At 59.6% G+C, this 13,399-nt stretch overlaps 1 protein-coding gene across 9 annotated transcripts in view; it reads right to left on the bottom strand.

The window, feature by feature from the left end:
- Positions 1 to 79: 79 nt before the first annotated feature.
- Positions 80 to 13,399, bottom strand: part of PDE4DIP (phosphodiesterase 4D interacting protein) — a 36,625-nt gene continuing 23,305 nt past the window's right edge. For 3 of the 9 annotated variants that reach the window (XM_041717945.2, XM_072932878.1, XM_030279744.4), the window contains 23 exons: positions 12,866 to 13,003; positions 12,432 to 12,547; positions 11,621 to 11,748; positions 7,821 to 7,909; positions 7,539 to 7,687; positions 7,143 to 7,458; positions 6,883 to 7,051; positions 6,646 to 6,762; positions 6,092 to 6,566; positions 5,623 to 5,858; positions 5,354 to 5,405; positions 4,865 to 5,082; positions 4,508 to 4,702; positions 3,782 to 4,003; positions 3,510 to 3,641; positions 2,665 to 2,784; positions 2,398 to 2,575; positions 2,197 to 2,321; positions 1,904 to 2,005; positions 1,237 to 1,763; positions 1,027 to 1,165; positions 879 to 925; positions 80 to 650 (listed from right to left, as the gene is read on the bottom strand). In XM_041717945.2, coding sequence (XP_041573879.2) covers positions 618 to 650; positions 879 to 925; positions 1,027 to 1,165; positions 1,237 to 1,763; positions 1,904 to 2,005; positions 2,197 to 2,321; positions 2,398 to 2,575; positions 2,665 to 2,784; positions 3,510 to 3,641; positions 3,782 to 4,003; positions 4,508 to 4,702; positions 4,865 to 5,082; positions 5,354 to 5,405; positions 5,623 to 5,858; positions 6,092 to 6,566; positions 6,646 to 6,762; positions 6,883 to 7,051; positions 7,143 to 7,458; positions 7,539 to 7,687; positions 7,821 to 7,909; positions 11,621 to 11,748; positions 12,432 to 12,547; positions 12,866 to 13,003 — 4,023 coding nt within the window. In that variant the 3' untranslated portion in view covers positions 80 to 617. The remainder of the gene's footprint in view (positions 651 to 878; positions 926 to 1,026; positions 1,166 to 1,236; positions 1,764 to 1,903; positions 2,006 to 2,196; positions 2,322 to 2,397; positions 2,576 to 2,664; positions 2,785 to 3,509; positions 3,642 to 3,781; positions 4,004 to 4,507; positions 4,703 to 4,864; positions 5,083 to 5,353; positions 5,406 to 5,622; positions 5,859 to 6,091; positions 6,567 to 6,645; positions 6,763 to 6,882; positions 7,052 to 7,142; positions 7,459 to 7,538; positions 7,688 to 7,820; positions 7,910 to 11,620; positions 11,749 to 12,431; positions 12,548 to 12,865; positions 13,004 to 13,399) is intronic. The other 6 variants (XM_030279755.4, XM_041717942.2, XM_030279749.4 and 3 more) reach the window with 5 other exon arrangements.

Here is a 13,399-nt window from a genome sequence, read left to right as displayed (position 1 = left end):
CCCTGGGGACACCCAGGGCTTTTGGCACCTTGTGCTGCAGGTGGTTTGGGGAGGGGGAGCACAGTTGCAGAGACAGGCATGCCAGAAACACCACAACCCAAAGGAAACTTTTATTGGGGACTCTTCAGCCACTGAACAGAATATGGCATTTCTTACATCTTCCTCCTGCGCCGGGGCTCCGACACGTGCGGATCCCCAAAACGCATTCCCGTTACCTCTGTCTATATACATATACATATACATACATCCACAAGCAGGGACAGGGACTCAGCAGGGTTACGGAGGGGACCAGGTCCCAGGGCAAAGTGTGCTCAGCATGGGGGGCTGTGTCACCCCACTCTGAGCACTGAGGATGGAAGAGAGCAAGTGCTGAAGCGTGGGCCAGACAAAGGCCAAACCAGCAGCTGCTGCTGCCATGCCAAGCAAAGGCTGGTGGAGGACATGCAACCACCCCAGCAGCCCAAACCCACTAACTGTGTAGCACGGGACACCCGGAGTCCTTTCACCCCGGCCCTCAGAGCAGCAGGGACAGGGTCCACTCCAGCCCTCTGGCACAGCACGGTTCAGCAGCCAGTGGGCTCTTCCATGCTGGCCATTGCTCCTTGCCCTGCACGGGCTCACGCAACAGGCAGGGCCTGCTGGGCCTTCACCTGGCAAGAGACGACACGACACGAGGCAATAAGGAAGAGCAGTACTGTGCCCTGGGAACATGGGCATGCTAGCTGAGGACAGAAAAGGAAAATAGTCCCTGTGTCCCCCACACACTTCACCCAGCTAGCCCTCAGCACTCCACGACAGCCACAGGGTGTGTGCCATCCGTGTCCATCCCCAGGGCATCAGGACCTGGACACCCACCCTGGCCATCAAGGCAAACTCACCTCCAGGTTTGTCCTGGCCTTGCGCAGAACACTGTGGGTCCTGGTCACTGCAGGAGAGAGAGATGGGGTCAGTGAGGTCCCTGTGCTGCGGCACCACATCGGGCCCATGGGGAGCAGGCCAGCTTGGCTGTGCCAGCGGAGCACGTACACTGGCTGACAATGAACTGCTCCATGCTGTCCTTGAGCTGGGCTGTGCTGTGCAGCCGCCTGGCCGTGCTCTGCAGAGCGTCCTCCCTCTCGGAGAGCCGGGCCCGCAGCGCCGTGATCTCGCCCTGGAGCACCCGCTCCTGGGACAGAGGGGGGTGATGAGCAGCGAGCACCCAGCCCAGTGCCCTGCCGGCCCCCAGCCCCTGCTCACCTTGCCCTGCTGCTGGGCAGGGCTCACGGGCAGCACAGTGCTCCAGAAGGCAGTGAGGAGAGACACGCACTCCTGCAGGATGCTGTGCAGGGTGCTGGCGCTGCCCCACAGATGCCCCTGCCCCGTGCCTGTGCGTCCCAGGGCCTGTGGGAGAAGGGTGCGGGAGCGGGTGCTGCTGGGGCACCCCCATCCCGCTGCACCCGGGGAGTGGCCGTGCTCTGGGCTGGAGGCTCCCTGCCTCCAGCTGCCCCTGCAGCCCTCGGGGCCGGTTCTGGGCTCGGGAGCCCCGTAATGCACGGTGCGCTGAGGGTCTGGCCCCCCGTCCTGCCCACGCTTTACCTCCTTTCCCGGGAGCGGGCACTTGGGCAGCCCGAGTGCTGGGCGTGTGAGACACATCAGCTCCCGGGCCAAGGCCTTTCCCTCCACGATGTGCTGCTCCAGGGCTCGGTACGTGTCCAGACGGCCAACAACGTGAGCCCCCGTCAGCCCCTCGCTCTTCCTCAGCAGCGCGTCTGCCCCACGAGGCTCTGTGTAGCAAGGTGGGTTAGGTGAGGACCACTGCCCGCTCCCCTTGTGACCCACCCTGTCCCATCCCGGGCACTTGACTCTGCTCTGAGCTCTGCAGTCTTGCTCAGAAGGGTGCTGCCACGAGTTCCGCAGAACCCACCGTCCATCCGTCGGAGCACCGACATGCCGGAGGGCAGCGTGGAGAGAAGGGGAGCTGCTGCGTTAGTGCCCACATCGCGCACTGGAGGAGATGGGAAGCAGCCTGGAACAAGAAACATCTGAGCCCCTACACAGATGTGCCTTCGTGCCTGGGGCTGCTGGGGTCCTGCCGGCAGGGCCACTGTGTGCCACCTGCTGCCCCAGAGGAGTGTCTGGGACCACCCAAGGGTTGCAGAGAGGCCAGGCGCCCCAAGGGCAGGAGTGGGGCAGGGATGCCGTGCATGGGTCCCATACCTGCTCGTGTCTCAGCAGAGGGGCCAGGGAGGCTCTCGTAGACGTGCAGCTCCGCACGTAGGGTCTGCAGGAGCAGACGCTGCTCCTCACTCTGCTGCTGCAGGAGTGTCACTGAGTGCTGCAGCCTGCAGAGGTGACACATGGGTGCCAGCTATCCCTCCCAGTCCTGTGGCCCCAAGGCTACCACAGCCCTAACCTTACCTGTTGTTGTCCTCCTGCAGAGAGCGCCGCTCGTCCCGGAGCTGCCGGACACTCTCTTGGCACTCGGAGAGCTCCTCCGTCAGCTTCCGCTGCTTCCCGCGCCTCTGGCCCAGCTCTGCTTCAGCCTCCCGTGCCCGGGAGCAGGCAGCCATGAGTGCCTCCTGCACCCGTGCCAGCTCTGGGGACAGAGAGCACAGAGGTGTCACCACCACCCCGCTCAGCCAGTGCCCTCTGGGACTCAGCCCCAGGATGCCAGCCCAGCCCTACCTTGGGAGAGGTGGTCACGTTGGAGCCGCAGGGTCTGGTTTTCCTCATGCAGAGCCTGGTTCTCCCTGCTCAGCTGCAGCCCCAGCTCCGGTGGCTGGCCATAGACATCACTGGGCAGTCCTGTGGAGGGGTGTCATGGTTTGACATGGGAAGAGAATTTTTTTTTGGAAGGAAGAGGTCACAGTCAGGGGTCAGGTTTGGATACTAACACTTGGGGTGACCAATTGAAGGTGGACACGCCTCTGAGAACACAGAGGGGTTAAAAGCGGAATTGCCCTATAAGCAGTCTCTGTCCATGCACGGTGGTGAGAGCACTGTGACATGGAGAGGAGAGTGTCACACTGGCCGGTGTGTCTGGGCAGTGCCACGTGTGACATGGAAACACAAGAGGTGGCGGTTGTGTTTCCTGGGGGTCTGTGGTGCAAGGGGGACTCCTCTCTTCCCCGATGGACTCAGTAGATTATATTGAAGGGTGAAAACTTGATTAAGGATCCAAATGGGTCTCGCTGTGGTTTGGTGGAGTTGGGTGGTGGGAGGAGGAATGTTTTGGAAGGTTTTCATTTCAAATTTTGTGTGGGTTTTTGTTTTTTTTTTCCTTTCTTTTCCTTTTATAGTAGTAGTAGTAGTATTGTAATAAAGTTTTTCCTTTGTTATTAAATTTGGCCTGCTTTGCTCTGTTCTTGATCACATTTCACAGCATTTGATTGGTAGGTTGTATTTTCATGGGGCGCTGGCATTGTGCCATGACAAGGGGACAGTGCTGAGTCTCTCCCCAGTGCCCGGCTGTGCTCGGGGTGAGCAGAGGGATGTGCAGAGGCCTGGCCCCTACACCGTGCTCCCCGTACCGCTGGCCTTGCCCGTGGAGGCCAGGCGGCGCTCCAGCTGCTCCCGGAGCCGGTCGTTGGTGCAGATGGACTCCTCCAGGCGCTGGCGCAGGCTGCGGATCTCCAGCAGGTGTTCCTCCAGCAGGTCTGCCCCTGCCACAGCCGGGGACACAGCTCAGCGCAGGAAAGGCTGCGCCTGCCTCTCTCCATAGCAGAGCTCTGTCCCACAGCTGTCGTGGTGCCCCACAGGCAGGTGGGATGGATGCCCCTGTGCCCTCCAGCATGGACCATACCTGTCAGCTTCTGGCCAGAGAGGTGCCCTGCTGGCAGGGCCCCGCAGAGCGGCTGGGGGGGAAGGGGCATGTCCCAGAGGGTGCGGGTGTCGGCGGCTCCGGGGAGCTCGGCCGGGCCCTGCAGGGCTCCGTGTTGGCAGAACGATGCTGGGGCTTTGCTGCCCTCTCCAAAGGGGCCCAGCGGGACTGTGGGCTTTGCTGGTGCCATGGGCAGTGTCACACCTGGAGGAGGACAATGAGCAGGTAGGAAGAATGGGGCAACACACTCCCTCCATCTGCTTTTTCACCCCTTCTTGCTCTGCTCAACAGTGCAATCCAGTGTCCCCTATCACTGACCTCCTGTCCCAGTCAAGCCTATTCCCCCTGAGGAGCAGGGGCTCTCCCAGGATTTGATGACTACATGACACAAGGTGGAGGGTCTCAGCCCCACTCCTACACAGCACCTTACCAAATCAGCCTTTTCCTAGAAGACCCAGAATATGCCAGTGTCTACATCTAGGGCTAATGCTGTCTCTGGATGGGTCCCTCCAACCCACCAGGTCCTCTCTACATGAAAGCCACATGTTCCCCAGCCAGAGCAGTGGGATCCAACCTCAAAGCCATAGCCCCGAGAAGGAGAAGATCAAGGGCAGGACATGCAGGTGAGAGAGGGTGGGGGATGATATGTCACAGCACAGCATGCAGGGCAGGCAGGACCAAACCCAAGCCAAGAGGCAGTGTGCTCACTTTCTCCCAGTTGTCTCCGGAGCACCTGCAGTTCCTGCTGTGCCTCAGCCAGGGAGCAGACAGAATTCCCACAGCAGCCCAGGAGTGGCGGGGCTGCAGGAGGAGGGGGCCCAGCAGGGAGGAAGGGGGACAGCCCGGGGGCCAGGGCAGGCAGGGGGGCACTAACGGGTTTGGACAAGGAGTCAAAGTGAAGGCCTAGAGACAGGAGGGAGATGGAGAGAGGTGTCACAGTGGCTCTGACTCAGCCTGGCAGAGACCCCTTCTCCCTGGTGCTCTGGGGACCATGGCACACCCTGAGAAGCCAAGTCCCTGTGACCAGAGGCACTGCAGTTGTGGCTCCTGGTCAGCCTGCAGTACCTGCATGTTGGGCGGGCTCCTCCTGGCACTGGCTGTACTCGCTGGCCGCATCCCCATCGGAGCAGGGCTCCAGCCCCTCGGAGGTGAAGGATGAGCTGCTGGCAGAGTGGGATGACTCCGAGGGCGGGCAGCTGCTACCTGGGGACTCAGAGCGCTCCTGCAGCTTCACCTCCAGGCTCTCAATCACCTTCTCCTTCTCCTGGAGCTTCCTGCTGAGCCTGCAGAGGTGGCCCATCACCAGGTCTGACCTCCATCCCACAGCTCTTTCCTACATGGTGCCCCACATCCATCTCCCACTAGTGATGCAAGGCTGCTCAGAAATATGGAGTGCCCATGGGCCTTGCCATCCCCAGAGCAGAGGCAGCCCCATGATATCCACCTGAGGCAGAGACCCCAAGGCCACCCTGGGCCCCCACCCCAAGAGCAGTGATAGACCTCAAGATTCCTGTGCCAAACATGTCCCACAAACCCCTCCTTGGTAACAGGTACCTCTGTGCCAGGAGTTCGTGACTGGTTTTATCCTCCCTGTCTTGTTGATCTCCTGAAAGAGCAAGCCAGAGAAGAGCCAGTCAGTGCCTCCGTGCCCCCAGACACCTGGTCCTACACAGAGCCATAGCAGGACAGGACAAATGGATACAGGTATCCCACATGGCACATGATGTGAGAGTATCTCCTGCTCTTCACCCATCAGAGCATCCCCTCCTGACCCATCGCACACCTGTGACATCCAGCCCCATGACCCCCCTAGAGGTGCTTACTGATGCCCAGCTTGTCGCTGAGCCTCTCAGCCAGGTTCCTGCCCTGGGCCAGCTGCTCCCGAAAGCCCTGGCCCAGGTAGTAGTCGATGTCAGTGCCCCGAAGGAGGTCCTCGAAGGAGCGCAGGGCGTCCCGCAGGTGGTGGGCCAGGCTGCGGCTCACCCCACGGCCCTCCCGCAGCATCTGCCGCAAGTGGGAGAGCTCCCGAGCCTGTGCCTGGATCAAAGAGTTGTATTTCCTAGGAGAGATGGGCAAGCAGGGCGTTCACAGGGCAGCCAGACTGAGAACATAGCAGGTATGAAGTGCTGTGCAGGGAGCCTGTGCATCATCCGCTGCTGGGACTCTGCCCCACCGCACAAACACCCCAGGAACCTGCCTGCAGGGAAACCATGCAACAAAGAGCCACCAGCCTCGGGCAACTCCTGGAAATCCCTGTATCTCTCCATCTGCTCCCAGCCCCCAGGACCATACCCTGGCCAAGTGGCAGAGTGCAGCTCCTTGGGCAAGGTGGCTCCATGCTTGGCCAGGGGCAGCTGTGCCTCCAGCAGGGCGACGCGGTGCACCAGGCTCTGCAGGTCGCGGTGTGCCCGCAGGGCGGGTGGGCACAGCGTGCCGTGCCCATCCGACTGCCAGCCCTCGTCCTCGTCCGTCAGGCTGTGGGCTGGGGACGCGAGGACCTTGGGAGCCGGCAGGGGCCGCTCAGCACCCGAGGTGTAGCCACTGGTGACAGAGATGGAGCGGGCACGGCGCTGCAGGCTCTGGATCACCTTGTTGGCATTGAGCAGCTGGGCCTTGAGGTCCTGGATATGCTGGTGCAGGGCCTCCACATCTTCCAGGGCCACGGGTTTCCGGGCAGTTTTGCCCACTCTGGACATCCCTGGCTGGCACAGGGACCCCAGCTCCTCACCCAGGCTGGTCTCACTGAACACATCTGGCTCCTCGCACTCTGCAGAGAGCACAGTGTGTCGCTTCTCTACACCAGGGGGGCAGAGCACAGGGATCCCTGGAACCCTGGCCCTCCTTACCAGGGCTGGTGGTCTCGTCACGGTCAGCCTCGGTCTCACTGCGCCCACAGGTCTCATAGCCCAGGTCCTGGAAGTCCACCTGCACTTGCTTGCTGAGCTGCTGTGTCTGAGGTTCACCTGCTGGGCAGCACCATCAGCTCGGGGCCACCCGGGCAGGATTCACCACCCCTGCCCCGTGCACAGCACGGTGCACAGAGCTCACAACACACCCCCACCCCACCCTGGCTTTTAACTCACGGAGCAGGACGTGGTATTTCTCCAGCTGCTCAGCTTGTGCCCGCACTGTGGCCTCGGAGGCAGCAAGCTTGTCCTGCAGCTCCTGGCACTGCCTTTGGCCCTGTGCCACCTGGGAGCGCAGCTCTGCGCCCAGCCCTGGCCAGCCCCCGCCGGGAATCGAGCCCTCCACCTGCCGGAGGGAAGATGGGCTGTCAGCTCCCCATTTCCACCCTCATCCCCACCTCTGTTTTCATCTCCGTCCTGGCTCCCTGTGCACTTACATGGCTCCCGTCCCCTCCACCCGGGCTGCCAGGGCAGGGTCTCTTGGGCATGTCATCCTGGGCTCGAGTCTCCAGCGCCGGGCGTTTGGCGGGCACGGTGCCCCTCTCTGCTGGGAGCCCTTGGCCATCCCCGCTGCCTCCGGCCGAGCGGTCCCCAAGGGACCCGCGGCTCTTCCGCGGCAGCCTCCGGGGCTCAGGGGCCAGAGGGCTGCCCAGCCCGGGCTCCTCCTGCTCCGCGCTCTCCAGCAGCGATGTGGCTTCACCCATCCGCTCTTTCAGCTCCGCGTTTTCCAGGCACAGGCTCAGCATCGCCTTCCTGGGGGCACAAGGCACAGTAAAGGACAGGCAGAGGATGCGGGGTGCCCCCTGCGGCCACTGCCACCCCGGAGCTCTTGCCTGATGTGGGAGACAGAGGAGAATCCAGCTTCCTCCAGCTGCGCCTTCAGCTCCCGCAGCTCCCGCTCGGCCCGCAGCTCCCGTTCGCGCTCCGTGCCCGCCGTGCTCCGTTCGGTGCCCCCGTTTTCCCTGCGGGCCCGGGGCTTGCTCTGGAGGCACAAAGCCAGAGGGTGCCAGGGACGTTTCCCAAGGACAGGGACGTTTCCCAAGGACGCAGCTTGGCGGTGGCGCAATGCCCAGCTCCGCCACCCCTGCTCCCGGCGCGGCGCTGCGCCGACTCACCTGCTGGGCTGCCAAGCCACGGGCTGCCTCCTCCTTCATGCTGTCGGTGAAGTTGGTGCTGGCATCGCTGTGCGGACCTGCGGCCTGACCTAGGGGACAGCACAGCACACAAGGCGCTCAGAGCAGCAGCACTGCCTCTGTCCCCTCTCCCTGCTGGTCCCCATGGTCACTGCGGGCAGCCCCAGGGCAGGTGTCTGCTCTCACACGCACCTGGTGCTGGGATACTCCCGGCTAGACCGAGCTCTCCCTGGGTGCTGCCACCCCCTCCCTGCACACTGGACCCCGTGCTGGGCCATCACTGAGGGAGGGGACAGCCCCGGGGATGGGAGCACAGCAATGGCTCCTGCCCCATCCATGCCTTTGCTCGCTGCCCTGACAGGCACACGCACCACCCGCCCTGCAGCCGCTTCACAAGCCACAGCTGGCAGCAGCAGCACTAGCTTGGCACTGGACTGCCCCAAGCTGGTGGGAGGATTGGGGTGCACACCCCACCATCACCTGCCCAGGCAGGGGCAGCTCAGGAGCAGCCACCCTCCCCACAGAGCCCAAGCCGTGCTGTCAGGCATGGCCTGGGCTCCCTGCAAGCCCTGGCTTTGCAGAGCTAAAGGGACACTTGTATCCCTACATCTGCGTGGGGAGCTTGGGTGGAGCTGGGGTCATGCTTTTGTGCTTGCACAAAGCTCTGTTCCTGTTCCTTTGGTGCCAAACACCTTGTCTGCAGCTGGGAGATGGCTGTATCCCCAGTCTCTCCTCTCCCCAGGGGGACAGAAGCTTAGACAGGGCCCAAGAGTATCCCCAGGGCTGTGAAGGGCCAGACTGCACAGCTGCCTGTGCACCAAAGGAGAGGTAACTGCTTTGCCTGCGGCCAAATCCATCACCATTGACACTGGAACTGCCAGGCAAGGCAGAACACAGAGCAGGGGAACACAGAGAGATGCTGCCAGGAAAGATGCCAAGCATCACTGCTGAAGGGGAAGCCAGCAGGGATGCATCTGGGTCGCAGGAAGAACGGCCAAGGACCAGCCAGGAGCACACCTTGCAGCAGGGCGGGCATTTGCACTGTGCTCATAGATGGGGACACACCCACGAGACCCACATGTGCCACGAGACTGCAAAAACATGGGGCACCTCACGGTAGACATCACCGTGCAGGGTGGAGCCCGTCCACGGGAGCAGCCGTGTCCCAGGGAGCACAGAGCCATCACTGCCCCGGGGAGCAAGGCCAGCCATCACTGTCACACAAGGAGAAATGCTGTTCCTTGTGAATGGAATCGCTCAGCGACAGCAGCAGCGCAGGGAGGCAGCTCCTGGAGGTGGCACAGGAGCACAAAGCACAGCCCCAGGGACAGAACCTGCTGGTTTCTGAAGCAGCCAAAGTGACAGCAGTGCCTGCGGGGCCCGAAGGGTGAGGGCATGCAGACTTTGCTGGGAGCTGAGGGCCACAAGGCTCTCAAGGTGGGTGAGGCACCACAGCGGGGTGACACACAGCTGCTCTGGGAACATGGGAGAAACAGCTCCTGTGCCAGGACACAGCATCCCACTTCTCACCACTGCCCACAGCTCCGCACAGCTCCCAGTGCTCCGGGGCTGAGGAGTAAAAAGGAGAGCAATTCTCACGGAAAACAGACCCCAAAACCAACTAAAACCAAGAGGCAGAACAGGGAAGCGGCTGAGGAGCAGAGATGTGTGCACAGAGGGCAGCTGTGCCCAGGCTGGTGGTCACTGCGTGCCTGAACCCCCCACCACAGCAGGAGCACACCAGGCTGCTCGGCTCTGTGTGTGCCACCAGCACAGGAGACAAGAGGAGCAGCCACAGCTCTACTTTTCCACAGACTCCTCCTGCTTTCAGCCCAGCCTGAAGGCACAGAGAATTAGTTACATGCGTGCAAATTGTACCCGGCCCAGGAGCACAGGAGCTTTCACACTGCTGGGAGCAAGGGACAAGAAGCAAGGTGCTTGGGGAAGTTCAGAGTCCACAAAGAGCTACGAGACAGCACAAAGCACTGCACAGCTGGACAGAGCGTGAGCTCAGGCAAGGAATGCTCAGGACCATCAGGGATAAGCAGAGGCCTTAAAGAACAGGCCAGAAAAGCTGGGGCAGCTGAGCCTAGGGTAACACTGCCCCTAAGGGGCACTTCACAGCAGTGATGCTAACAGAGACACATCTACAGCAAAACAGACACAGGTGGAGAAGGGAGATGCACCAGCCAAGACTCCTCTCAGGCCATGCCAATGAGTCTGGGCTGGGTCCTGGGCTCCATGGTACCCAAGGGACCAGGAGCCAGCTGGGCATCAGTGCCAGGATGGCAGAGAGAAAATGGAAAGGTAAGAACAGGGACACAAAGGCTTCTACAAAGTGAGAAGCAAAAGGATGAAGAGAAGATGGTGCTACATGGAGAAGTGAGAAGAAGGGAATGAGATGAAACACAAGAAAGGAAAAGCTAACAAAGTCCAGAGCTGCCCAGCAGCTCCTGGTTGTGTCCCTTCAAGCCACAGGGGAACTGCTGCAGCCACAGCAGAGGGGCAGTGCTGACCTGCTGCGTGCAAAGGGGAGCTCTGCTGCCTCCCACCCGCGGGGCGCAGGGAGGAGAAGCCCTCAGGGCAGCACAAGGCACGGCACAGGCGGTGCCAGCTGAAGCAGTTGCAGGGAGCCATGCAGAAGAGCAGTCTCAGGTCCAGGTGTGCAGCCCAGCACCACAGAGCTCTTCTGCTCCACCTGCCCCTAGCTCAGCCTCCCCAGCAAGCACAAACAGATGCTCAGAGATGCAAAATTTGCTCCTGCCATTTTGAGAAGTGATTGAGTACAAGACAGCAAATCCACAGCCCACTGTACATGGGAAGCCCTGGTCATTGGAGTGTTGTTCCTAGTGTTTTTCAGCTTTCACACGAGCTCCCTCATTCCCAGAGAAGGTGGAAGAGGGCCTGGAAAAGGTATGCAGTGGTGCAGAGGGGGACAGACCCAGCATCTCAGAAACAGGGTCCTGTCCATGGCCCAAGGGGCACGTGCAGCATGTAAGGGATATGTACCCATACAAGTAAGGGAGCAGACCCAGCCCAGACCCTGAGAGCAGAGACAGGTCTCAGTCCCCGCAAACCATCTGTCAAAAAGAAGAGGAAACTCCCATGAAGGCACTCACAAGTTAGGTTGAAACAATTTAAAATTAGGGAAAAAATGCCAGTCAGTAAAACCATCAACCCTGGAGTAGGATTTGGTTTAAGCATAAACTGAATTGCTGGTTCTACACTCAAGTCTTGTGTAAAAGGCCCAGGCAAGTGTCCCCAGGTCTTGAATTCTCCATCTCTGGAACATACTTTTCCACATACACTGTCTCCCTTTGGGCCAGCCACCATCAACCCAAGGGGTGGGTTCACTGGGTAAGAAAAATGGTGAGGGAACACAAAAACTCACACTCATGCACTTGGGAGATGATAGAAAACATCTGGTGTTTCCTTCAGAGATAGGGAATCTTTATTTGGCCCATGGTGGTGGGAAGAGAAGGGAGATAGAGGGTAATAACTAAAATGGAATGATCTGAATGTGCAAATACATCAGTGGCCACCAGGGTGGGTCAGACGGGAACATACACGAGACACAGGTGGATTGCACTGATCGCCGTTTCCAAAGCAGCTCAAAAATAAAACAAAAAAAAGAAGCCCTGCACCAGTTCTATCGTACCATCACTAAGTACCAAAGCTCAGTCAGTGAGACAGGTTAGTGAACCGTTTCCGTGGCAGGCGGGCGAGCGCCAGTGCTCAGAAGGCATGCTGGGGTAGGACTCTCACACGCTCCTGTTCCCCACCTCCTATGGCGCCCTGTGTCTCCAGCCTGCTCAAACACTCCAAGCTTCTTCCAAGAGCTTCTTCCAGCTGTCCCCGGAGCTCCTGGACCCCTTCCAGCTCCACCTGCAGGGCGTGGTCTCTCGCAGCGCTGAGCGGCGCAGCACAGGAGGGAAGAGGGTTAGACCGGCTGCAGCCAGAGCAGCCCCCGCCACAGCGCCGGCGCTCCCCAGGCAGCTCAGCCACCTCCTGCCTCACCTCGACCTTCCCCGAGCACAGCCACCCCCAAAAAAGGCCCCAGCCCGTGGTAGGGGCCTCGGAGTCGCAGCTGTTCTGCAGTACTTTCCCAAGCACTCCACTTATGTGCTCCCTTGCTATCAGGTAGCTCAAATATACCAGAGGCTGCAGCCCTGTGAAGGGCAGGGGATTAAACCAGGGGACAGGCAACTGCCTGGATAAGCACCTAGAGGGATCCTTATCAACCCAACAGTTGGCTGAGAATTTGAAGCAGTCTCTGAAAGGTGGCCAAGTGTGGGTGAGAAACTGAGTTGGGAAAAGATAAGCCAAGGAACAGAGGTGGAAATTCCATGGCAATTGGGCGAGTTTAGGAAGCCATTAAAGCTGGCTGTTGCAGCCTCTTCAAGGGAAAAAGGCAGCCTAAAACTTGGACTCTCAAAGAGGCATTTGGCTGATCCTTTGCCTAGACTCCCTCTTCCCCCACTGAAAACTCTCAGGACTTGCAGAATGATCCTTGCTTCAGGGATTGCCCCACTGGACCAGGCATGCCTGCCCTGGCAGAGCAGGGCAGCACAGAGCCAAGGCAGCCTCACTTACCTGTCTGGGTGTGTGTGAAACTTCACCAGGCTGCCATAGAGCTGCCTCTCTGCCTGGAGAGCCTCATTTAACCGATTCCTCTCCGCCACCAGCCCTTCCAGCATCAGTAACAACTGCTTGGAGAGAAGAGACAAGGTGCAGCTCTTAAACACAGACAGAAATCAAACGAGGTTATCTAGCTGTCCCTGACAAACTGAGGGTTCCCTTTCCTCTCTTGCTGGTGTCCAAGTTGGTCCATGTCATCCCTGGACTCCCAAGAGCTTCTGCTCTTTGGACAAGTACTAAAGAAAGCTGATCTTCTCTGTATGCCCACAACCACACACTGCCAGCTTCCAAGAACAAGCACATCCTATCCAAAGGCTGAAAACAAAGCCTCGTAAGTGAGTGCCAGCAGAAATACAAACACACCCACACTTGCCCCACTGGCACACTACCTGTTGCCTTCTGTTTCCAGTAGCCTCCTGTCCTTGGGACTCTGCTACAGCCACTTTCTCCCGAAGCACCAGCACTTCTTGTGTCAGTTTTTCCATGGCTGGAATTTCTTCAGGATCCACCAGCTGCATCTGCAGATCCTGAAACGCAACAAACAGCAGGAGAGCTCAGTGAGGAAGGGATCAGTAGCAAAGACAGCTGGGCCTTCACAAGCCTCCCCGGAATGCAACTGCCAGAAGTTTCCATGGTTTGGAAAGATCCAGGTCTACTAAGTAAAAAATGCCAAAGCATCGAGAGTGGATTAGGCACAGACCAGAGTGCTCAGTAAGAACCAAGGGACACAAGAAGGGTGCATTGTCATTAAAGGACTTGAAGGAGGGTGTTTAGTACAGAAAGAGCAAAACACCAAATAAGAACAGTCTGGGAGTTTAGGACCTTTGCCTTCAGGCCAAAGGAACACAGAGAGCTGTAGGCAAACCAGCAGCAATAGCATCTGGTTTAGCCAGCCACACTGCTCTGAGGATACAGAGGACAAA

This window comes from Taeniopygia guttata, chromosome 8 (assembly GCF_048771995.1).
Source record: "Taeniopygia guttata chromosome 8, bTaeGut7.mat, whole genome shotgun sequence".
Lineage (NCBI taxonomy): Eukaryota > Metazoa > Chordata > Aves > Passeriformes > Estrildidae > Taeniopygia > Taeniopygia guttata.
Note: the sequence above shows the minus strand (reverse complement) of the source record. Positions and strands in the feature narration are given on the sequence as shown.